General features: G+C 37.0%; 1 protein-coding gene across 1 annotated transcript in view; it reads right to left on the minus strand.

The window, feature by feature from the left end:
• The window catches only part of GPM6A (glycoprotein M6A), a 1,151,487-nt gene that overhangs the window by 496,587 nt on the left and 627,249 nt on the right, over nt 1-27,651 (minus strand). The window contains exon 2 of the mRNA XM_044062515.1: nt 5,530-5,722. Within this exon, the coding sequence (XP_043918450.1) occupies nt 5,530-5,722 (193 nt within the window). The remainder of the gene's footprint in view (nt 1-5,529; nt 5,723-27,651) is intronic.

The following is a 27,651-nucleotide window of genomic DNA, read 5'->3' on the forward strand; positions in this document are numbered from 1 at the left end:
ACACACGCACACACACACACACACACACACACTCCTTTGCTCACAGAATAAAGGAGAGACATGTTTCCTACTCGTTCATTGTTCACCCTGGACTTCCTGGTTCCCGCTCGTCCGGAGAAACCCTGTACTTGAGAACAGCAGAATATAATATAAAAACTATTTCCCCACTCGGCTGAATATATCCATATAACGAAAACTGTTTCCCTGCTCGTGTGTATCCATTCAAAGTCCGGAAATGGCGCAATGGCAGAAATGTGTGCACTGAGCCCTTGAGCTTGATTCCGACAGGCTGGTAGACCTGACAGAGCTGATGTCATCATGCATTTGATGTCGTCAGCTCAAAACCGGGAAAAAATGAAAAATAAGAAAAGAAGCTGGAGAAAAAGTTGGAAATGAAGGGGTGCCACTCGGGAATTGTAGCACCCCATTATTTGGACCCCAAAACTCAGTAAAAAACAAGTAATTCAGTACGGTTGGGAGGTATGTGTCCCACCCTTCTTAGATTCAACAATTAACACCTCTTATCCCCCTATCCTACTTTAACTCTGCTAAGATTTCATGTAAAACTGTAATGTCAACCATGTGCTATTTCACATTGTAACAAATTTAACAGGAATATGCACCAATGGATTTTTCTTATTTTAATTGACTTATTTATGTGTGTGTGTATAATTTTACCTTTTGCTTTTTTGACTGTATTTTCACTGCAGTCGTGGATTTTTTGTCATGTTGTGTAATGCCATTATTCTTAAATAGTATTACATAAATGTAAATGCATTGTCTTCATATTAGATTATTGTTCATGGAGCTTTTCTCCCTAAGACTCCATTGAAAACAGCTCTTCTTGGCCCAATGGACTATCCTGGTAAACAAACTGTAAAATAAATAAAATAAATAAATATTAAGACAGAAGCTAAGCCCAGTTCTGGAAACCTACATTACTGCTACCAGTATCAGTAAATGATAAAAACAGTTAAAGCTTTGCATTTTAAATCCTGTCGCAGTCTACCTTCTCCTAAGAGTAAACAGACAAGTCACTGGTATAGGCGTTCCACAATAATAACACGGCTCGAACAGGAAAAAAATTTAATATGACTCCAACGATCAAAGTTTGTGCAAAATCAGCATAAAAGATAACACCATAAAAATATATTTAGTTAAACGCTTTCATCTGTGTAAAATACAGACTTCATCAGAACTGAATGTCATTTTTGACAATCAACATTTAAATAAACTCTTTTGGCGCCAAAATGTGCTCATTAGACATTACAAATTTTTAAAAAGACAGTACCAAATTTATAAATTGCACTATCAAAGAATAAAGAATAAAGGATAAAATTGCAATTCTCCTTTCATACTAACTACTAAACTTATGAGATATATAAATGCCCTTAGTTAAAAATATTATATATATTAGTATTATAAAATAATTATGAAACATATATATTATAAAAATATATATTATAAAAATATTTTAAAAACAAATACCCTATATACTAATATATAATTTGACAAGCGCTAGTGCAATTTATAAATTTGGTACTGTCTTTTTAAAAATCTGTAATGTCTAATGAGCACATTTTGGCGCCAAAAGAGTTTATTTAAATGTCGATTGTCAAAAATGGTATTCAGTTCTGATGAAGTCTGTATTTTACACAGATGAAAGCGCTTAACGAAATATATTTTTATGGTGATTTTGCACGAACTTTGATCGTTGGAGTCGTATTAAATTTTTTTCCTGTTCGAGCCGTGTTGTTATTGTGGAACACCTATACCAGTGACTTTTCTGTTCATTTTTACCAGTGTTGCTTGATTCAGTGGTTACTTCTCCTAAGAGTACAAAAAAAGAAATTACAGTTCTGCATTTAATACTTTCAGATTTCAGCTGCAGCTTGACAGTAAACAAACGCATATCCAACAGTCTTATTCACAGATTTTTTTCACAGCATCTATGTTGTACATATCTGCTGCATTTCACAGAAAAACACAGTTATAAATTTTATAAACTTTTATACATTTCATAGCCTTGATCCATTCATTCCCGATGATAAAACACTTTCAGGTTTAAATACAATCCACACAGCACCCAAAGGACATTGAAATAGTCATCTTTTCCTTCCTACCGTATTTTTTGATGGTCTTCTCTCCCTTTTCCTTTGTATTGCTGAGTTTGCTTTTCTGAGTCTTCATGAGCAAAGGCCTTCCCCCAGAAACATAGGACATAAACCATCAGACATTGAACATCACGCAGATAGTTACATCATGACTTGCAAGTTCTTCTGCATCAACACAGTTGCAAGCATGATTTCCCTACTACTTAAAATTTCTTGTAAATCTCATAGAAAATCTAGTAGTCTACCAAAAGGTGCTCAGAGAAAGAAAGGCACCAAGAGTGATAATCTGTATATAGGTTTTGTCAACTACACTCAAAAATGGCCTTCTGGACTGCTCAAGGCACATGGCAGGAACTGGCCAGTTTCCCAGACAAAACATAAGTGGCAAAAGCAGACACTGAACCAACAGAAGTATATTTTCAAATATTCTCTTCAGCTGGGGCTTTAGAACCAAAGGCTGAAACAGATGACTGCACTTTCTTGCCAGATGTTGTACATGCCTGTAGCAAAAAACAACTGTAGGTGGCACTAGCCAACATCTTATTCTATCTGAAATACAGCCTTACATCCCCATATCACGTGGGGAGGGATTCTGCTCATGTTCCTACATCCACAGAGCTCTAGGAGTTTGGTCAACTGGACACACAGCAACCTGCAGTAGATTACCCATATATAGCACTGCAACACTGACTTATACAAAGACCGTCATATGACTTCTTAAGAGATGTATGAGCTCTGTAACTGTGAGACCTGCAACTACGAGCAATAATCTACATCTTTTAAAATGATGGTTAATCCTGAATCTCACTGGAAGGCAGTTAAACCATTTATGGAGAGGAAAAGTTAAACACAGGGGTCTGTGTCATTCTCATACCCCTTATATTTCTATCTGAAAGGAAGAGGAATAAACCAAGGTATCACAACCTTGAATTTAGTCTTGTAATAGTCATACTCTGAAAAGGAACCCACAATAAATATGTAGTGCTGGAGTGCAGTGATTACACTCTGATATTCACAAAAAGATAAACTACTTAAGTTCCAGTCAGGTGTGACCCAACTTTAACAACTGTTAAGCACCCCTCCTTATGTTTTTAAGGTCGGATCTAGTACTCAGCAGTAAAATCTGCTTATACCAACTAGAAATGACAGCAGAACAAAAAATTTGTTTCTGCCAGCTGTCCATACCATTAATGTGTCCCTAACTTCCTGTAAGACAAAAAAAAAGACTTAGAAAGTTAAGTTGCTAGAATAACAGGATGTGTGCTCACCTGCATAATGAAGGATATGAACTCTGAAACTCAAATGTATGCCATATTTGCTGACTTTCAATCCTCGGTGGTTTGTCCGAAAACCACAGATTTTATGAGGAGCAGACCAAAAATATGAGGCAATAATCCGTATGTTCTGCAAAAATCTAGACATTAGACAGGCATTAAAGGGAAGTGTAAATGAGGTAGATAGCATTTGCTGTCAGAATGGCAGTGTAATGCTAAGTGTCACATGGCTTTGAAAGCCAACAAAATACTTAGCAATTGTTTCCCTGTAACTAATTGTACATAGACCACATACAACTCCATGCTTTACAAAGAATTATAATCATCTCACTGATCATAACTCTGTGTTGTGCTCTTGGCATCCATCTCTCTAATAGCATATAATAAGAGGGTTATGATCTGCGAATCACTCATAATCTTTTATATCTATGTACAGATAGACACACACAAACACATATGGGGTGCAGTTCTCTCTTTTGAATAGTCAGTTCATTGACAAGTGTTTACTGCTGCCTTAATTTATCAACAGTACTGTTTGCTGAGTGCAGCAGTAATGACAGGAGAAAGATGCTGTGTGTGCTGTTTGTAGGGATGTGCTTGCAGACACACTAAGAAGAAAACCTGGGGTGGTAGAGTGTATGCGAATGTTTGAGACTTAGTGTCAGAGTAAGGGCTAGAGAAAAGGATGGGTTCACTGCTGTGCATGTTTGTGTGTATCAACAGATGTCGTGCTTAGTGGTACAGTTAGGGAAAGGCCTTTTCTGTAAGGTAAGGTGGAAGGCTAAGGGCAGGTGTAAGGTTAAGGATAGAGTTAGCAAAAATGAGTAATGATGCGCAGGGAGGAGGATAGAACGCTTCCTATGTTCACTGTTTATTCCTGGTTAGAATGTTCTCTCTTGCTACATATTCTGATAGTTTCCTCCTCCTCACATTTTCAGTAACACTTTTCCAGCATATTTGTGCCTAGATGGAGTTTTCATCCCATGTCGTAAGTGTTGTCAAAATAAATACGAACTTTGTAGCATATTTACAGTACTGTTACTTACCTGCACTTTGTGTTAACTTCTGTGCAATGCTTCATATGGCAACACATAGTCTTGCCCCACCTCATACATAAAGTTAATTTTTTTCTGTTCCAATATGCTGCATTATTTTGCCTATGTCATTTTACGTCCTTATGCAAATGTCCGCAAGTCAACTGTAAATGCTACACTTTTCTGTGTCCACTTACACATAACTATGATACTACATTCCAAATCTCACGACAGTCAACATTAGTGTTTACCTCCACAGAGTCAATAGGTGTGTTCATTAATCTGAATGATGTTATAGCACACAGCACCCCAACCACAGCCACAGACTGCATTCATTCATAGAGTGGGCAGAAGTCACTAAAGAGACTTGCCAAAACTGGGTTTACATTTATTAACTAGCTTCCACTTACTAAATCTAAGTCTAATTAACTGATAGTGCAAAACACAGGGAAGGGTTTAGAGGCTTCATGCCCAACCCACACAAACATTCTACATTTTAGCTAATGGCTTCCAGAGGTAAGTGGATTTAAGCAAAATGATTTGCCGACTGACTTTCAGTCCATGTCTTTCACTGGCTTTCATTAACTGAATTTTTTTCTGCAAGTCCAATGTTAACAGTATACCAACGGGCAATGAACTGACAATTAAATTAAATGTACACCTTTTCTTCACTTTAACAGCTTTGTGCAACTTCTTTCTGTCTTGCTTTTCCTTCCCTTGCTGATCTAGGAACCTATTTAATAAATGTACCAGTGAGATTAGGTTACACATATCTGTCTTTCAATTCCATTTTAAACAAATATATCTTTCACATTTATTTTGCTGTATCAGGCACCAAGGGTAAATGAATAGGTCCTCATAGTTGCCAAATTTACGACAGCACTGTTTACTAACAATTATCTTTGTACGTATCTTCAGAACAAGTTAAAACAAATCTGGACTACTTCATACATTTTGCATTTCTGTATATACTTGTGTTCTTTAAATCTTGAATGCGTTTTACCATGAGAAGAATAAAGCTGTATTCAATATCTGAAGCAAAATCTGAAGCAAACTGGTTATTTTGCAAAATGTTTGTTATAGACACTAATGCACTCTGTTACTTACATGGTGAACACATCAATGCTGTCTCCAGAAATTCTGACCACATCAAAGTACTCCTGCAGGATGGTAACTGTTCCAGAGAGGGCCTCATGGCCACATCCACAGAAGAGAGCCACACCAGCATAAAGGAGGATCGTTGCAATCAGAGAAGCATAAGGAATGCCGCCAAGGCATTTGATGCAACACTCAAAGCAACCTAGGTGGAAGAAAGGACAAAATATTGATTAACTGGTTTCTTTCACATGCAAAAAAGCAAATTATCTCATACAAGTATATAATAAATAAACTGACATGCGCATGCAAACACAAGTGCGCGCACACACACACACACACACCACATGTCTTGCCAACTGAAGAAAACAGTTGATTGTTACTTTAACTATGCACTTCTTTCAGTTATCACTGCTGCATAATGATCTACTGGCCAAAGCATACCTTTTTAGGCACAGATCACGGACAGTGAAATCCAATTTTTGCAGCTATTTCAATTCTAGTTATTTTATATAGGGGGTTAGAAAAAGCAAAGCTATTTCGGTACAGAGGGAGTGGGACATCAGTCCGTACTGTGAGCAGAGGTGGGTGGGCTTTCACTCTCTATTCTGAATTACATAATTGCTGTTTTTGCATTTTTATACAATCAGACTGGTAGTTACCCAATGATATATTATTAAACAGACTTGCATGTCATTTCTTGCGTTGCCACCTAGAACTCTAACAGCATTAGCTTGGATCCATGAATTAGTGAAATAAAGAACATTCTCAGTTTACAATTATGAGTTAAAGGTACCAGCAGAAGTGTACAAAGCAAGCTTTTAGTAGTAGTCCTGATCTAACGTTAACAGAGTGGTCTTTTTAACTGGAGTAATCAATTTTACGGACATGTTGTTGATTATAATCAATTGAAACTTTATAGCACATTAATAACCTCATAAACTGAGAAGATAATCTTTTACTGGTACACTCCATTAAGGATTACGAAAATCATGTTAATAAATATTAACTGATTTATTCATGTTTTTCCCTTAATGTTTCCAGAAGCATTTAAATGCTCTAATGTACATTTCTAAGGAAGTTTTTCACAACTTTAAGATTTCTTGATTGCTTGTACTCATTTTACAACATATGAACCTGGAAGAAATTTTCTGAGTCCTCTCCCACTACCTGCTTCCCATCCGGCCCTACCTGTATTAATTTGCCGAGTAATTCTCCATATGCTGGGGTGAGGGCTGACAGAGAGGGTTCATCATTTAAGTAACCATCAGAGGTGGTTAAGTTTTTTTTCCCTTCATTTTTTTCAGTTTAATCTCACTGTATGTGCTCAGAGGCACACTCTATCGTGTCACCAACTTCCACTTGTGATGTAATCCCTCAGGAAAGTCCTGCCCCCCACACACTTCCATGAGGATTTAATCCCTTAAGGTAGTCCTGTCCCCTTGAAGCCTATGCTAACATCATGGTGTTTCTGGTCTCTACCAGAGAATCTATCACAGGAATGTACACTGACCTAGCATACCCTCCCCAACTGAGGAGACTCAAGCTGACAAAGCCAGGTCTCTGCCCTCCACAGTCATGCCAGTTTCAGCAGACATTCGTGTCACTAATCAAACTCTCGTCACTTTGGTCACAGTCATGGCTTTATCTGCCTATGCCAACTGACCTGGCTGTTTCCAGAAAAATTAACAAAATGAGCAAAATCCCAGTGTTGGGTGACTCAGAGCCAGAAAATAGTATAAAATAAACCCAATTAGTGTGGATACAAAGGCGAAGAAAAGAATGAATGTCAAAATATATCAACTCACCCATTTAATAAAATAATTGTAAAATATTACCACATAAATTCTTATAGGTACTGTAAATAACAGAGTCAAGAAACTTAGATGCTCACTGGATGCTTGTCTTAAAATATTCAAATTATTTTCAGAGCGTTAATTGAATAATCAAAAAATGGTTATGGGATATACTTAAGGTAGGCTATTGAATCCCTGAATATTCAACCTGTGGGAGGAAATGAATGTTGGTACTATGTCTGAAGGTTTGCTTTTCTGGTATTTTTTCACAATAATATATGTTACATTTGATATTTTTCAGCATCCGGTCTTCTGCATGTCTTTGTATTCACAATGCTTTTATCTGGAAGACACAAGTCAATGAATTTCTTACAAGTTCCACCAGTCGTTAAATCAATCACCCATATTTTGAATGGGTTGTAGCGGAGATTCAAAATGAGTGTGAGTTTTGGGATTTGTTGAGCAGTGCATAGGTTTCTAATAAAAGAATGGAAGGTTTAATTGAAACTTCCAGACACACTAGATTGTTATTGTTCATCTGAAGTTCTCTTTGGAAAGAATTGTGAGTTCATTTTAATACTGCCAGCCCACCTCATGTTACAACTGTACTGATAAATGCAGTGCTCACTATTCTACATTAAAATACATATACCGTGGAATGTGTAGGTATTTAGAAGGCACCCTTAACTAAAACTGAACTTATCTGTCTCATTCAGCAATAAGAATATACTTGTCTGGTGGAATCATTAACTGTTTTTGTCTAAAGTACGGTTGTTTGCACCAAGAAAAGCAGAAAATTGGAAGACCAGGATTTTGAGAAAAAAAAAGTTTCTACACTCCACTGCCTTCCACATGAGCAAAAACATTTGCTGCGTGGGAATGAAAATGTTGCCTTTGATATGCCTATTTAGGTGAGTTCTACTGTTATTAGTGGATGGCAAAGTCACAAGGCATACTCTGTATCGGGTTCCTAGTACATGATCGAAGTTTTGAAACTTCAAACACGACAATATCGAACTTGTCTGTTCGAAGTTTCAAAACTTTGAACACGGCAAAAACAAATAAATAAATAAATAAAAGATGCAACAGTAAACTAACTGTTGCAAGCAGGGGGGCAAGCTTGCCTGCACCCCCACACCCCCGGCTCTTTAAATATACCAACTTCGAGACCGCACTATAGTGCAGTAAAGGGAAATATTCCCTTTCCGCACTATAGTGCAGTCTAGGAGTTGTATATTTAAAGAGCGGGGGTGTGGGGGGTGAAGTGGGGCTTGTCCCCCTTCTTGCAACAGTTAGTTTACTGTTGCATCTTTTATTTATTTATTTTTTCTGTATTTGAACTTCAGCAAGTTCGACTATATGGTTTCAAACATATAGGGTTCGAACTTGTTGAAGTTCGATAACATAATAGGAACCCCTCTGTATCTACCTGGTACAAGGATAGCCCAAGAAGCATGGGCCAGCTGCAATCTATATCCTTATGGTCTGGGGGTCAGCTGTACTAGATATTTACTTGTTGCAGGGACAGTATGTATAGAGCCTGCAGCAGGCATATACGCCATGCAAGTGACAGATTATTGCCTGAGGGCATTGGTGGCATGGTAGTAAATATACTTTCACCTGAAATCCTGTGTATTAAATACAAACAGTTATGTGAAGAGGTAACAGAGTATTACAGTACCTGAGAGGGACAAAGGAGTTCTAGATCTTGTTTATACATAAACTTATATTCACTTATTTATTTTTACAGCTGCTGTGCCCCACTTCTGCAAACAGCATTGCACCCCCTACAGACTAAGCTGCATCATTGACTAGCTGCAGTTAATCTTCACCCTGCTGTCTGCTCACTTTTTGATTCATCAAGGAGGCTACATGCACACAATGCTTAATTCAGCAGTACTGTGGATACAGTTACATTCATGAAAATATAATGTAAAGTGAACCCTTCATCGAGTTTATTTTCCAATCAATGAACTGAAGAGAACTTTAGGTATGCAATGTGTGACATCTGACTGTGTGTGTTAGATCTTTAGAACATTATATTCACAATGTGTACTACATCCATCTGTATCTGTCAGCTTTTATAATATCTATACAATACTGATAGAGGAGAATTTTCAGCAAATAATCTATTCAGGAAGACCCAAATGAACAAAACTGAAAATAATTCTTCTTGAATCCTTTCTGTTGCCAGCCTTATAGCACTTGATACTCTCTGGCAGTGGAGAAACTGCCTTATGTCCACAGAAAACGGACTTATACTTGACACAAATAATTCAATCCATGGGAGGTGTAAATATCCATACAATCAGAAGGCACTCCTTTCACCCAATAAGAGAGGGTATGAGTACCACAAACTACCACAGATGTGTCATCACAGCCAGTGTCAACTGACTTATTCTGAGGCTATAAAATGTCACTAACAAAGCCTTGAAGGAACAAGGTAAGGTCTCCACAGATATCCACCACCACATCAGAACCATGATCACACACAGTAAAGGTTAACTAGGAGGTAGACCACAAACGGTATGATATCTCAAAATCCATGAGTAAAAACAGGAAAGTCTTACTAATTGGTGACTCTACTATCAGGCACACTGACTCAAGACTCACAAGACTGAATAAATATAAAGATATAGTTACCAAAACAAATTGTTCATTCACAGATGTACACAGAAACAACATACACAAGAGTGGTTGAAAGCCATTTAATTCATGATTAAGTGCTTTCATTCCATTTATGACAAGGAACTTCATTAGAATCAACGAACATACAATTTTCTGTCCTTAAATAGTTCATTAACAATCCAATCATTCAATTAATCAGTTTCACTAAAATAACATGTATTGTGGCAGACTGCAAATGTTGGAGGTGTGATGAGGAAGAAAGAGATAACTGGTGAAAAAATTACATGGAGCTAGTCACTCAGCTGCCTCGCCATTGAAAAAATTATTTTGAGCTCTCTCTGCTTACTTGCTGCTTGCTGTGGGATGGATTTGCAGTGTTCTTAAGACACTCAGTCTTGCTGGCTGGATTCTGCTAAAATTCAAAGTCTGGTTATATTTGCATTCACAGTCTGTTGCATACAGAAACTTGCAGAATATACACTGATGAGAGAATATACTTTGCAGCATCAACTTTAGAGAGCAGTAACAAATAACGTTTTATAATAAACCAAACGGAACCACATTGCAGCTTAAAAGTACTGTTCCAACTTTACTTCTCATATAGTACAGATGATGTGAGAGATATAACATTTACCTTAGGACACATGAGTCCCTACCATACCTCTAACATAACTGGATTTATACAGCTCTTTATATACAGTTTTAGTCCTGTAGAAACAATACTAAGCTTCCTTGTTTAACAATGTCTTGTAAGAGACCAACTTTTCTGACAGTGTGAATATCCTGTAACAGTGTCCTGATGTCCATGTAGAAAAACATATTTTTGAGAAAACACATTGTCAGAGATCAGCTTTTCTGACAGTGTGAACATCCTGTATTTTATTTGGATCTTTGTATAAAAAACATCTGTTCTTGTGCCATATCCTGTTTTTCCATGTAGAAAAACATATTTTTGAGAAAACACATTGTCACAGTGTCATAAACATATCCTGTTGTTTTAGGAAACATATTGTGTCCATCCTGTTATTTTAGGAAACATATTGTGTCTGTCTTTTATATATGCAGAAAAGCATGTCAGTATTCTTTAAAAGCAGATTTTGCATTTTTGCTCTTGCATACATCCTGTTTCTGAGTCTGTAAGGGAAAAATGTCCATTCAGCAGATTCCTTTTCCAAGCCATGGTCATTTAGTATGACTGCTGATCACATATTACTAAACTCTGTTTCTGCATTTAAGCAAGCCTTTTCTTTCAGCATATTTACAACATAATTAATTTCAGACCAATAGTCATAAAATCTAACAACTGGGAACATAGTTTCTGGGAGTGTGTATGCATTGTGGCTAACTTTAAATATTTCCTGCAGACTGTTCTGTTGGAGATGCTGGGTGAGCAAATTAGTGTAACTAGGAAAATGATTTTTTTGACCTATGAAATAGAATCAAAATTGCAGACACATAGTAAAGTCTTGCTGAGTCTAATTATGATGGCTGCCAAAAAAAGCAATTACTAGAAAATGGAAATCAAAGTCTAAACCAAATTTGCTAGAAGTAACAAAGATAGTAACAGAGATAAAACAAGTGGAACCAAGATCTTTAGAAAAGGGCAGGAGCAAATTACATATGAAAAAGTGGGAACTGTGGGATCAATGCATGCAGAGGAGGAACAAGGTTTAAAAGAAGGCAGGATCTGAATGAGCTTTGTAATCATTGAGTAATGATGACTGGCTATATTAAAAGTGATGTATTATTTTTGTGGCTACAGTTGTGTTGGCACAGTTTGGAATGTATGTTTGCAACTGAGATCGTCTCCTTACTGTTGATTTTCATTTATGTAAATGTAACACTGCCAATGTCATACATGATAATTGAATAAAGATGTTTCTTGTTAAAAAAATAATAATACATATTGTAAACTCTCCATATAGTTAATATAACAAATTATTTGGTACACTACTTCCATTACCTTGATGATATATTTATTGTTTAGAAAGGTGGTGATGAAAAAGTTTTACAATTTCCCAACTGTATTAATAGTTCTAAAATTCCTCATAACAAAGACTGTATCAAGAGTATCAGTAATTAAATAAAAGCCACTATAAGTGTAAATAAACCAAGTCATGAGTGTAAAATTATCCTTAATTCAGAAGCAAGTCCTTCTTTAGTTACAATAGAAAACTACGAAACAGCACCCACCAGTGTTCTAAATAACCAACAGGGTACCACCTACTCAGATCCAGTGGACATAGTAAATAGCCTAACAAACTAACTTTTTTTACTGCAAACTTTACCCCTGAAACAACTAACTTAATTCCACAAATTCTCAAATCCTTTACACTTCTCAATATCAGAAAGGAACACATATGGAAAGAACTGTCCAAAACAAAAAATATTGCTACTATGGGATCTGATAATTCACTGGGATGTCTAAAAATAGTATCAAACATGCCGTTGTGGAATCCCTACTTAAATTGTTTAACTTAAGCTTATATATAGGATTTGTGCCAGAATTACAGCGAACTACAGTGGTGATGCCCCTGCACAAGAGCAGCCCTATAATTGCCCGAAGAAACTATAGACCCATTAGCTTGATTAATCTGACTTACAAAGCCATGGAGCACATGTTATGTGGCATCATAAACCTTATCAGTCTTCACCACAACAGTTTGGCTTTGCCAAAGGAAGATCCTGCTTATTTGATTAAGTTAATGTCTTTCAGAAAGTCACGTAGTCTGTTGACTGTGGTCATTCTGTTCACATAGCTCATTTAGATCTAGTCATTGCCTTTCATTATAGGCCCCAGACTGGCAGTGAAAACAAAATAAGTATCTTAAAAGTAGATCCATACATGGTGAGGTGGATAACCAGATGGCTAAGAGATAGAGCGCACATAGTTAAGGTGGTAGGGTCCTCCACAAGAAAGTACAATGGTAGCTAGTCATGTACCCATGGCTCAGTACTAAGATGCCTCTTTTTGGCATCTACTTCTCCAGTCTTCAGAATGGGAATCAAGACCTTTGGTTAACTAAATTTGCAGATGAGTGCAAATTTGCATTGTTGTCAAATCACTCTCTCTCTCTCTCTCTCTCATATGAATTTGTTACGGCAGGAAATAAGTGGTCTATGGAAAAATGGCTAAAATTAAATGCCAAAAAGCATAGCATCATCACATTTGGAAAACAACTCTCTACCTCAACATACAGTATAGCCAACAGCCTACTCAAAAATATTAATGCAGTTAGAAATCTTGGAACCCGGACTGATAATTTCCTTTGCCGTTAACCACCAGGTAGTAGTAGTAGTCATGAAACCCTGCTTAGCACATCTAATATTTAAAGGTATAGATACTAGTCCAAAAGAACTCAACTTCCCTCTAGTTGAAGCCCTAATTAGATTAATTACTGACTACAATGCCCTTTTGTGGTAGACCTTGGTAAACATATTAAGCAACTGGAAAGGCCCCATAGACTCCTAACCAAGAAGACTGTTGGCTTAAAGTCCCTGTGCTAGTATCCCCTTGCTCACTTTCTTGCCTGGTGATCTATACTTTGAATTCCATGCCACTACAGACCCCATCTTCCTTAATAGGATCAGAGCAGTTACAAGGCTAATGTCCCTTGGACTTTTTTAAGGTTAGCCATTCATGTCCCAGTTTTCCCAATTATCAGTGCACATGGGTTAGAACAGCTTAGGTATATGCCTGTGCATTAGGACATCTATAAACTGCCCATTTATAAGGGCCACAGGTGAATTTTTGACTCCCTATCCAATGGTCCAAATTTTATTTGAATAACCTTAGGGAAGAGCACTGTTTCACATGAAAATAGAGTATAAGGGGTAATCTCCGTGAGACATACCTGCAGAAGCATAAAAAAAACCTTCTATGTTACGATTACAATTGGTTCTAAACACACCTCAACTCTTCCACTGAATAGCAAAAAAAAATAAAGGACATAGCTTCTACTGGTGGCACACCAGAATAAAGAAGTAATACATTACTTAAAGATTCAGCAATGTAGAAACAAGAATTTAAGCACCTTATTATGTATGACCATTCTTTGTAACAATAATTTAAAATAATTTCTATAAAATCTCCTAATTACATATAAGATGCCAGTTTTAAGTAGGAACATATTTGAGCCTAAGAGAATAAACTTGTCATTGTAATTTTCAGTAAACTATTATATAACTGTAAACACTCATTGCAGGTTCTTGTGGTTTATGCCTCTGGTTAAATAGGAATAATTGGTTATAGATAATACAAAGGAGGCGGACCTCAACGTTAAGTGTTAAAGGAGCAAAATGGTCATTCTTCTGAGCTGAAACGTTCTTGCTAATAAATGTGAACAAGTTACTAAAATGGTGGAAAGGAGTTAACAGGTGTGTGCAGTGTTTAACCGTTGCATCCTGCACTCATTCCATGCATTAATGAAGTTTGTTATGGATTGCCTTGACTCTTTCAAGCCCTTACGGAACATATTACCTGTGATCACTGGTAAATTCAACATGGTTGTAAACATTATTTTCAGTTTCTTAGTGAGCACACAAGTCACATTTGTCAGTAACAGTAAATGCATGATGTACATTAACAGAGTGAACAAAATAAAACACAGAAAAGTTATAAACGCATTTATTGTAGCTGAGTTAGAAAAGTGTCTTATGCAAAATCATGACAAACTGTCAGCATAATATATCAAAATGTCATTTGAGGCCAATTTGCTGTCATTTGTATTAGTTATATCTTAAAAATTTAGTGTTGGTCCATTTGCTGCACGAAAACCATACCTTCACTTGTTATTAACTTGGTCATTTCTTTTAGTTATTCTAAAGCACTTATGCTTTATTTTAAAAACATTAACGGAAATAATAATTATATTTTGATTATTTTTTTCCTGTAATACACGTAGTTTTTAACACTGGATAGATAGAATGGGTGATTTCCATTTAGAAAAAGTCGCTGTCCTTCTTTGAAAGCATGCCACTCAATATTTCTTCTTCAAAATGTTTGGCAAAGTATGTGACAACTGAGAAGAAAGTCTAACAAGTACTCAAACTTGAAAATACAAAGATGAAATGAGTTAAATGCAATGTATAACATTCACTGGAGACCATCACAAGTAGATATGAATGCTTCTTTTAAACTATATTGGGCAGCATTACCTTGCAGTACAGAGAATTTCTGATTCTGAGAAATAAAATGTGATGTACCACAGCATGACTAGCATTTGACAGACATGATTAGAAGCTCTTCTTTTAATTTCTCTTTTTATTATATGACTTGAGTACTGTTTTTACTTGCCTTGTGGCAGTGACTTCCAGTTTTTGTCTTTGTAATGTATCCATTAAGTAAATAGCCACCAAAATGATGAACCATGCGTGTAATTGTATGGTCAATGCGGTGTCACTTTTTTCTTTTTTTTAAAACAAAGTATAGTAATAGTTGTAGTTTGTAATAGTTTTATATGTTTTGCTTTCAGTACTGTGGAAATGAAAAGCACACAGCCATTTTAAAATTATGAGAACTGGTGCTTGAAACTACCATATTTAATAGTTCAACCCCATCATCACTTTCAAGATACCTTGAATCACTTACCAGCATAGAAGTCACTGCTAATTAAAAATGCATGGAATGCTGAATTTATTCCCTGCTATAGAATTACAGTTAAACTTGATTAATGTCAGATACATGTACAAGCAAAGTAACCGTGCATGATTACATATTGGTGAAAAGTATCTAAAAATAAGAAATTATATAATTTCCCAGGGTGGATGAAGACATGACAATGTCCCATGCCATACGAATGGCCCATTGATGGGAGGAGTCAGCAAGGGAAGGGGTAGGAGAGAGGAATGACAACACCAATCCTGCTCACTCCTCTTTGTCCTGCGATGAGTGCTGTGCCCTCCAGGATCTCAAATCTAATGACCAGGAAGACTGTATGAAAGCTAGTACACTCAGCCATGGGTTACAGTAAAACAAAAAACAACACAGGGAAGAATGTAATATAGTGTAGTAGCATATGCTTACCACACCAGAATTATGGTGGATTTAGGGCTGTTTCTTGCCTGAGGAATGTGAGTTTGAAGAGAACATAGATTAGATGATCTGCATAAAAAAGGTGGGATTTTGGGGGGCCAGCACTCACAGAAGCAGGTGTCAAAACCCTCACACCACCACATTGCACCTCTATCCCTTTGGCTGTTTTAGCTATGCTTTAGGGGAACAAGAGAGATCAAGAGAAATCCTTATAATTCTTTGCTGGTATATCCATGCAGGAGAAAAATTGTAGCAAAAAATGTGATTGCAAGAATGCCTGAAGCCTATGTAGGTATGAATATGTATTGTGCAGTTTTATATCTGTGAAAATGGTGCACTGATGCTGTGATAATCATGGCTTGTTTCAAGCTTCACTAAAGTAGTAATCACTTGGGTCTCCCAACCATACTAGTTTATAGCAAGAAAATGCAGTGCATCTTCTTTCATACCTGATAGAGAACAGTGGACTGGATGAAGAATCAGAGTATTAAACACTAATTATGTACCACTGAAATGCAAAGATACCTGTCAGTTTCTGAAAGATGAAATCAGATAGTTGGTGTACAAGACAAACTTTACTATGTGTGTGGGGGACTGAAATGGGTTTCAGAATATCAGTAACTCTTCTATAGTTCTGACCACATTAAGCTTAATGTGGAACCCCTTGATCAGGTAATTTTTAAAAACCTTTAAAACACATTTTGGGCTTACTGAAAAATGCATTTATAAAGATTATGTAGATGGCAGAAGTCAGCTTTGTGAGTTTAAAGTTATGAAGAAGCAAGCTTTTAGCTTCCTGAATCTCTTAAGTGAGAACAGAGTGATGTTTGCAGATGACATTGTGATCTGCAGTGAGAGTAGGGAACAGGTTGAGGAGACCCTGGAGAGGTGGAGATATGCTCTAGCAAGAAGAGGAATGAAGTTCAGCAGGACTAAGACAGAATATGTGTGTGTGAATGAGAGGGAGGATAGAGGAATGGTGAGGATGCAGGGAGTAGAGTTGGCGAAGGTGGATGAATTTAAGCACTTGGGATCAACAGTTCAGAGTAATGGTGAGTGTGGAAGAGAGGTGAAGAAGAGAGTACAGGCAGGATGGAATGGGGGTAGAAGAGTGTCAGGAGTGATTTGTGACAGACGAGTACCAGTAAGAGTGAAAGGGAAGGTCTACACGAGGGTAGTGAGACCAGCTATGTTGTATAGGTTGGAGATGGTGGCATTGACAAAAAGGCAGGAGTCAGAGCTGGAAGTGGCAGAGTTAAAGATGTTAAGATTTGCACTGGGTATGACAAGGATGGACAGGATTAGGAATCAGTATACTAGAGGGTCAGCTCAGGTTGGATGGTTTGGAGACAAAGTCAGTGAGGCAAGATTGCGTTGGTTTGGACATGTGCTGAGGAGGGATGCTGGGTATATTGGGAAAAGGATGCTAAGGATGGAGCTGCCAGGTAAAAGGAAAAGAGGAATGCATAAGATAAGGTATATGTGGTGATAGACGACATGCAGGTGTGGTTGGTGTGACAGAGCAATATGCAGAGGACAGAAAAAAAATGGAAACAGATGATCCACTGTGGCGACCCCTCACGGGAACAGCTGAAAGAGAAGAAGAATCTCTTAAGTGAGATGGTATCCTCTTGGTTCAATAAATTCTGGTCTCTTAAACTGATATGTATGCCTGAGTCTGGCAGTTATGTTATTGGCTTTGATTCCTTTAATGCAACTGTGGATCGATAAACTTTAATTTTGCTGTGTTTCTGCCAATTCCATTTAATCTACTGTGACCTCTTGGCTCAGTCAGTATGCTAGAAGGTTCTAACTCTCTTAATTCTGCTTACATCTCCTTAACTGGAAATTTCATTCTAGTCCTTACTTTGATTTATGTATCAACACTTGACTATCTCTTCTTCTGACCATCATTAATACATTGTGATTAGTCAGTTATTTGTTGGGAAGATATCAGATGAATTAGTTTTCTTACAAGTGATTTTGTTTTTCTAATACAGTGAAATCATTTCAACTATAAGTGAAGGTTGAATGAATGATTTTTTACTTTACTAAAATGCTGACATACTGATGGCATATTAAACCATGTATTGGCTAACGTATTCAGCATTTGGCGGGTTCTGATGTAATGCATGCTCATTTGATTCATCTTTTTTCTCTAACCTTGATATTGCTAAGTGTTTAACAGTGATATTTAGCTGTGTACAGAAATTTACTTACTATACTGAATGTGCATATACATAGTGAATAGAACAGAATTTATGCTTCAGTCTTTTAAACCCTTTCTTGCCGTTTGCAAACGTCGTGATGGGAATGCTTATTTAGTTTGATGGCTTGTTGAAACAAAAGCTAGCTTGTGATGTGTCCAGATAGTATTGGTATAAAGGTGGAATGAGCAAAACCAATCTGTCCACTGCTGACAGCACTGGTGTTCCTCTGCAACTGTGGATAATCCACTGATGTTCCTGCCGTTGACCCTTCACCATAATGGTCACATGTATTTCTCATCATACTCACTATTGATTGGCTGGGTTGTGTACCAAAGAACTGTTGTTGATTCCCTGGTAAAAATGAAGCATTGCTCCATATGATGGATGCCTGAGTGTCTGCAATTTGAGATAGGCTATGAGCCTTGTGAGCTCATTTTTTGAAACCACGACACTCCCATGCTGATTATCACGGGAGTCAGTTCTCTCATCCATTTTAGAAACTGGGTCTTCCATTGCAGCCATGGTACAGTGGTCAAAACTAAGCAAAACAAAGTCAATACTCAAAAAATAAAAAAAGTATTGGCTTGGAATTGCTCACTTTAATAAATGATATGAACATATTTATTTATTTATTTATGATAACACAGCAGGATTAAAGGAGCTATAACCCATCAGAGTATTAACAAACCTAACGGCCTTATTTTAACAAATCAGAACAAATGTCAAAGTGGTCAAAAACATTGGAAGTTTAAAAGGAGTAAGAAAACTAATAAGCCTTGAATAGGAAGAGATGTCAGCCCAGTTGTAAAATGAATGAATATAGGAAAGCCCAACCAGATCAAAGGACCCCGGCAGACTCCGTAGAACTGGTCTGAAGAACCCTATGCAGGAGGATGTTAGCCAAAAAGCCTTTATAAAAATTTACACCAATGGAAGGTTTATCACCAGCAAGCTTAAAAATGGCAATGGGATGACAGCAAAATCAACGAAAACAAAGTTAATACTCAAAAGTAAAAACTGGCTTGAAATTGTTCACTTTAATAATTGATATGAACGGATTTATTAATTAAGGGGATGTTTTGTTTGTGATTAGTTGGTTTTAGTTTAAGTAAAGGTGCACGGGAATTTTATCATGATGAAGTCTGACTATGGTTTCAGATGAAAGCACTTTAACCTATTGTTTTTACATGTGTAATAAACGAGTTTTTAATTCTGTACTTTTGTTTTTTTTTTTTTAATCTGTACCAGCCTTTCCCAGGTGTGCGTGTGTGTAAAACCAAATCTCACAGTGTGTGTGTGTCAGTTACTTGGGCAGGGACATGAAGCACTGGGTCTACAGAAAGGGTTCTGGAGGACTTGGCTTGTTCACTTGGCTGAGAATCTAACCCTTCAGCTGTACCAGTGGGCCATCTTACTGGGGACCCGGAGGGAGACAGATATAGAGAAATCCACACCCTGGGCCGAGTGTGTTCCTGTGTGCTCTTAAGGTAAATTCCACTTGATGCAAGGAGGTCTGCATCTGGAAATACTGAGTGTATCCATTTGTATTCCATTTGTATTCCAAGTGCACGTCCCTCTCCAGTGTCAGTGGTTAGGATTCTGACTCCTTGATTATTGTCCCACTGTGGGGGCATCACATATTGATGGCCATCAAACACTGGTAGCAGTAGTGGGCATCACAATCTCCATAATATCTCATTCATTAAAGCTGAACTTCCTGCAGAAGACATTTTTGCTGGTAGTTCCTGCTTTGGTAATCTCTCACCTTGATTACTGTAACATCCATTACTTGGGTCTTTTTTGGTTATGAAACTGATCATTTGCAGCTGTTGCAGAATTTCACAGCTCAGCTCAGCTAGCTGCAGGTACTTTGAGTTGCCTGTATATTACTCTGCTTTGGAGTCTGCATTGATTGCTACCTCAGTAACATATCACCTTTAAAGTTCTATTTCTAGTCTCTTTACCCCAAAGCAATTTGGGTCTCTATTGCGAAGGAGCTCCTGATTCCCCGGCGTGCAGTTACAGCTCTCTGGTTTCTTCTGTGTGGTTATCAGAAGTGCTATATAATTTATATATCTGTTTTTTATGCCACAAAGCGGCATGCACTCTTCTACCTATTTCCACAGATGCCTGTACAAAGGACCTAAACCTCCATCAGGAAATAACTACCACCCACTGGAAAGACAGATTCATCTCTGGAATAAATTTGCCTTTAATAATAAACAGTGAGACTCTAATTACCTTTAAAAAGAATCTTACTAGTTGGATGGCTATCCAGAAATTAACCTACCAATTAAACTGGATCTGCTTGGATATGGCCGATAGTGTCCCTTGAAGGTCAATGCTAACCAGGCGTAAACGGTACTTGGACTGATTCAGGCTTGTACTATTTATGATACTGTGATACAAGGGTTCTGAATGTAAATCAAATCCCTTACATTGAGTAGTTAAAAAAATAGAGTTCAAGTGAGTAGGCATGCTAACTGCCTCCATATCTTCAAGAATGCAAGAGAAAATACAGATATGATCTGCTATGGCTTTACAAGAAAATTCTTTGTATCAAAATTATTTCTAGTAGGTTTACTTTCCCATTATGATTCAGACCTCAGTACCAGCACCTCTTTTTCTATTCTGATGTGCTGCACTGAGATAATTTCGACCTCCATTGACTGGAACTGCAGCCTGAAGGTCCATATCCATATGGCCTCTGTACATTTCTGCATGGGATGGTTGCTGTCTTCTGGTGAAGTTATTACTACTCCAGCAGTAACCAGTTTTGTACAATTCAGTTTAAAATGGTTTGCCTTGCAAAAAGATGCAGTCAGCCTAACAATGGGAAAAAGCTATAACAATTATACTTGGAAAACAGGTGAAATGCACCTGAAAAAGAAGTTCCTAAACCAGAAATGGTTGATATGAAAATGAGAAAGTATTATTTACTACAGATCTGTACAAACTAGCACTGCAGAAAACGTTCATGTAATTAAATGGTAACTTAATTAATTGGATCATGGGCAATACAAGGCAAATGAGTCACAAGACCATTTACACCTTCCAGTATGCTTCCTCATGCTTTACCCCCCCCCCCTTCTCATGGGTGAGAAAATAGGCCAGACTCAGAATAAGTGTATGGGTACCCATCCAATCTTCTGTGTTTAATTTTATAGATGCTAAGATGTCACTCTGTTCAACTTGCAAATGAAGTTTAGATCAGACACGAGACAGGCACTGAATAATAAATTTGTTTCTAAAGTATATTATGTTGATGTCCTGGTAGACTCTCTTGTCTTGGTATTAGGAGTGCTGCATCACTTGAGAAGATACAGACAATTACCAATCTAAGGATCCAAACCTCATCTGTCACGCAAACAATGCATGTTGGAGGGAAAGATATGCAGCAGCATAGTTAGGGTGGGGCATGAAGGGCAAATGGCCTGTGCACAGAGTGCTGGGGGGGGGCAATCAGCTGATCCTGCCCTCTCTTTAAAACAAAACTGTCTTGATGCATTTTAGCAAGCAGTTTGCTACAGTTTAACAGCAATAAATAAATAAATAAATAACAATATAATGTTCTGTGCATGCAGGGTATAAACTGTAGCAACTGTTTGCTTAATTTGTAGCAAGCAGTTTGCTACAGTTTCTTTACACAAATTACCAATAAAGTTACTAAGCACAGACTTAGATTACTGGGGCAGGGGGGCCCCTGGGAATTTCCACCAAACCTGAAAATACTAACTCTGAAATAATACAGCCCCAAGGAAGAAGGAATTCTTAGATAAGTAAGAAAACAAGTCACACTCTTGTTCCTCTAGATTGCATCCAAGATAATGTATGCTTGTCAAAAAACTGCCAATTAAAAAACATTAAATTCCCATAATGTCAGACCGATGAACAAATATTAAATAACATTCCTAGAATTATCTTCCAAAGTTAAACAAAGTATTTCCTAAGTGAAACAGTATTATATTTTAAGTTTTTTGATTAATTTAAGACCAGCTACTTTTATCACAGTACTAAAACGAAGAAGGGTTACAAACAGGGCTGTTACACACACATGTAGCAGCATTTTTTGCTTCTAGGTAACCAGCCTCTATAAACAATAAATACTTTAAAATTTACAATACTTTAAGAGACAGACAAGTACAGTAGTTACATTCTAGAAGTAATTTAGGATCCATAAATGTTTATTGCCGGTGCTTCTCAATGGAAAAGTGGCCTATTAAACAAATCTGCTCTTGTTGAAGATGCACTTCTCCGATTCACAGTAGTTTGTTAACAACTACAAATGTGGAGTCAAATGGTTCTGCATCTATGGACAAACCTCATATTTTAAAGAGCTTGACAGCTTTTATGAGAGTCTGAGAGCTGCAGCCAGGCTATAAAGACAATGTAGCACATTATAGCCAGCCATTAATTTAAAACAAAGCAAGCCCATTCAGTGGAAACATTTTGCAATATGCATGACAGCTACTGCAAGATATCATATTGCATTCTGTTCTACCATTGATGCTTTGATCTTTTCCAGAGGCATACATTTTTTTTCTATTTTACATGTGCTGCTCATTTCTCTCTTCATCATTTATAATACTATCCATCAGAGAAGTATTTGTCTGGGGGTGAGGGGCAGTTTAGACATGGGAGATGTTACATTTCTAATGCTACTATATATGCTTAGTAGGGCTTACTTTGAAACAGTAGCAGTATAAGCAATGTTAAAACAGGACAGGATACATCACTAAGCATTGACATTGACATTACTTCTAATTGGACACGATCAGAACTGCAGCCATTTGAATGACAGTACCCCAGGTGAGGCAGACATAGACCATTTTCTTCATGCACGACCCTCCAATTTAATATGCAGACAGTCGACTATAAGAATCTTACCACACACGTTTAGCTTCTTATATAAACACCCCGATTCAGACAGTGGACAATTTGGTGATAAACTTCAGAACAAGATTTGCTGCATGCAACTGGCTAATGTATAATTGCTCCGATCTAGCACAACAACTTGGTGTGTTTTTCCCTGTCCTTAACTTTATTGGTTACAGTGGCATCTATGCAGCTGTTTACCTGTTGGTATAATACAGAGTTATATGCTTCTGCATAGTCACCACAGAAGTGACTGGGTTTGGTGGTTATTTGTAACTTATGAGTAGTTAGTTTGTCTTAGAATAATGCCTAATGGTTCTGGGGCAGAGGTAGCCTCCAATTTTAATTTTATTTTGAAGGAGATAACATTACGGTAAGACTTAGGATACGACAATGATAATATGCAAAGGAGGGTGCAAGAGGTCCCCATTTTTGAATGGCATGGTCCAGGATGTCTTGCCCCATGGTGGGTACTTTAACTACACCAAGGCATTTGTATTAACAAAATCCAAAAAACTCTGTTCTTGCAGACTGGATGTGGTGCAGGTTTCCCAGTCTTTAGATGGATAGTTAAAAATACCCAGGAAGATGGTATGGGGTTTTAATACTAAGGGATTCCAATTCATATAGACAGGAGTTATAACTTTCTTGGTTCACAGTGAGAGTACATAGTAAGGGATGTTTCTGGTAGTCACCTACATGTCATGACACTATAGAATATCATACTGCTTTGCCATCCTTGATGTATGTCTACTCTGAATGAAGAATGGGATGTCTTCACCCTTTTCCCTCCACTAGTGTAGTATCTGGTACAGACTTGTAGAAGATATTATATCTTTGTACAGCTGGAGTGCTCTCTCTCTCTCCCTCTCATTGTAAACCATGTCTCAGTCACTATGCTAATATCAGCACCCTCAACAGTGAGGTTTGTTTGTAGGAAGTACAGTTTATTGTTTAGACTCCTGGCATCGATCAGTAACATGTTCATATTTTATTTTGCTGTATTTCTTACATTGGTAGGTGAAATTGCCTAAAAAAGCCATTATGGAGATAAACAATGTCTTGGCCAATATTCAAGACTCAGATGGGGACAGATGCATGTGAAGCAGCATGATCTGATGATCAAGTCACCCCAGGTTGACAAATACCGGACCCAATTCAAATGACACCTAACATTAATCCTATTAGTGAATTAAATTATTTTTTGCTTATATTGTGGCATCCTCCTATGAAGCAGGAGAATGCTGTTCAATGCTAGGCTCATACCTGTAAGGGTCACACAGTCCAAGAACTCCATCATGTCTCTCTTCATTTAGTACAGGGAGCATACATTCTCATAGATTTTTTTCATAGATGATTGGTACAGCAGTGGTAGGCTCACAGAGAATACCAGAAAGTTTTTAAGGGTGGAAAATCCCAGGATGAGAAGGATTCTTGGGTAGCCAAAATACACAAGAGTTCAGATAATTCTCCTACTAGGCCAGCTTTGGCTGGAAGTGGAAGTAAAACCAAAGGGTTGGCAATATATGTTGACAAACAACTGCAAAATGTAGAGTTCATATATCAAAGATACTTTTGTTTTTATGAGCAAGGTACAAAATCTAAATATTTGTGATACCAACCTCCTAGTTACATTAGATAGTAGATCCTTATATACTGTCATCTGAAAAGATGAAAGAATGAATGTTGTAAGGTGTGAGTCGATAGGCTCTAAGCTTTTCTCTAAAAATACAGTTAAGTTAATAATGGAAGCTGTAGATATCATTTTAAGTTATAATTATTTTGAGTTCATCACTAAATTGTACTGCCAGATCAATGGGGTAGCAATGGGGGCTGCAATGGCTGCAAGCTATTCTAATGTTTTCATTCTTGGCTGGGAAAAGGTACATATCTTAGATGGTATTTATTCAAAATATATTTTAATCTATAAACGATTTATAGTTGACATGTTTTTAATTTTGCGAGGAAGCTTTGAGATGGAAGAATTTTATAATTATATCAGCATTGTCAGCTTGTATTTAAAATTTACTTGGGATTATGATTGTTTTAGTATACAATTCTTGGATGTTACAGTCTTTAAGGAAAAGGAATAGCTGGATATTAAGATTTACAAGAAAAAAGTCCAGAATATTTCTTTTTAAAATTATATTAGTATGCACCCGAAAAAAAAAATGAAAGATAACATTGTGAAGGGGCAATGAATGAGGGTTAACAGGCTTATCAAAAATAATAATGATTTTAATCAGGAAGGGATTAGTTTATGTAATAGGTTTATAAGTCGTGGATATCAGCCAAGGTAGTTGAGGAAAAATGGAGTTAAGTATGCGATACGAGGAAGTCAGGTTTAACTCAAGGTCACAAACCTAAAAACAGAAATTAAAATCTGTTGATGTAGGTCACAAATAGTGTAGATGCGAGGGCTATAAAGAAGATTATAACAAATAATTGCAACGTTTTAAAAAGTAACCCTGGGTTACTAAAAGTGGTAGGTCAGGCCTTGTATTTGTACAAAAAAGGGAAAAGTTTTAAAAACTATTTCCAGTTGCAATTAATACTGTGTGACAAAGTTAATACTAAGAGAGGAATGTTTAAGTGTTATAATTGAATTTTTGCAACTACCTTTATACTGGAGTAGAAGAGGTTATTGTTAACAGCAAAGTGATTGAAATTAAGAAAATATTCACATGCAAATCTAAGTATCTAGTTTATTTGGCTAGCTGCATGTCGTGAATTCTTTCTATATAGGGCAGACTAACAGGGAATTATATAAAAGAATTTACAAACATAAGTATGCAATTTCAGTAGGAAATGACAACAATGAATTAAGTAAACATTACAAGGCAGGCCAATGTAAAATAAATTTGAAGTTTATAGTTTTAGATCAAGTACAAAGATAAAAAAAATTGAGATTAAATGCTGAAGATGAGTTAGGATGGATGGAATATAACTGGCAAGTAGTATTAGACGCTTGTTATCCTCTTGGTTTAAACAATAAGAAAGATTTTGTAAAATATCTGAAGCATAAAGGGCTAAAACATTAGTTAATTGATAAATGTTTTCAGAATCATGTGATTTAATTTTTGCTTTACTTAAGATGGATTTTGTAATTGTTATTCAGTCTGAAGAAGTTCACTGCGTGGATGAAAGCGCTTACTGAATATCAAATGTCTGTTTATTAAAGTTGTTTTGTTTGGCTTTTAGCTGTTTTTTATTTTTTTGTTTCACAGGAATTATTATACTAATTGGACTGGGTCAGTTATAGGATGCCCAGGTTTGCCAGGGTAGGCTTACTTAATAGGCAGTTGGGGGTGCTCATTTCTCTGCGACAGGTTGCACAGCTATCTTGAGCAGATTTTACTCCAGCTAAGGGGTTTGTGGTTTACTATTCTCAACACTATTTTCTGAAATCTTAGGCTTAGGTTGCTAGCTTTACATAGAGTTGTGAGATACTCGAATAGAGATAAAGAATTTAAAAAGCTCTTGTGCTGTCAACACAGTATAAAGAGAGTCCAAATGTGGCAGAGCTCTGAGCAGTGGGAGCAGCAGTGGGGGCAGGATTATCTTTGAATCAGTGTAACCTAACAAGAGCAGGGAGGACCATAATGTAATAATTAGGAACTGGGAGGTTACAACAGAGTATCTATCTGAAAATTGAAGGACAGGGAAAAAAAGTCATTAAGTTTAATATGTGCAGTGTGAACCAGCTTACAATGCAGAGATGAATTCCACGGTTTACTACCCCGCTAAGCAAATTTAAACAAATAAATATTTGTACTTACTAAATCTCATTTTGTTGAATCACAAATTACTGAAAAAAAATTCAAAGTAAACACATTTTGTACAATCACATTTCAATTTCATACGGGGCAACCATACCTTGTCAGGCGGTTGAAGCTCAGGTTCATTTTTAACAAACTGAGCTGCGACACACTCAATCAAATATTTAGTTGACTACAGAATGCCAGAATTGTTTTGTATGAACTTGCAGTGCACAGCAGGAATGTGCTCTTTCCTAAGTGTTGTGTGATCTTAGAATTTGCATGTAAAAGTAGCAAATGGCATGGAAGGGTGCAGGGGTTTGTTCCCCAGATAAAACACTTGTTTGCATTTCGTTTAATGCTAATTATGTAACATTTGGTGTTCTGGGTTTTGATATTTTTTCCAGTTTGATATATATATATATATATATATATATATATACACACAATAGGTGCAGCTAGCATAATAGTTAAGGTCTTCATCTCCCATGCAGTAGGTAAAAGTTTCGATCCTGACCTCTGTCCGATGACTGTGTGCAGTCTGCATGTTCTTTCTGTGTCTCTGTGAAGTTCTTCCCACCTCCCAAAAATATGCAGTGTATTTCTACCACAAACTCATCCAAGAATGGGGTTGTTGTTAGTAGTACAAACTCTAGATGGTGCCTGTCCTGGAAAGAGTTGTATAGACGAAATGCTTTGGGCATCAACTGTGATGTGCAGTGTCCTCTAGACAGGAGAACATGGACTACAGACTGTGTGGCCCATGGCAGACCTAGTCATATATCTGTGTAAAAAAACAGGCTCTAGGTGTTCTGGTCACATTGACTAATGAC

Source organism: Protopterus annectens, chromosome 2.part1 (assembly GCF_019279795.1).
Source record: "Protopterus annectens isolate FY-2018-M chromosome 2.part1, PAN1.0, whole genome shotgun sequence".
NCBI lineage: Eukaryota > Metazoa > Chordata > Ceratodontiformes > Protopteridae > Protopterus > Protopterus annectens.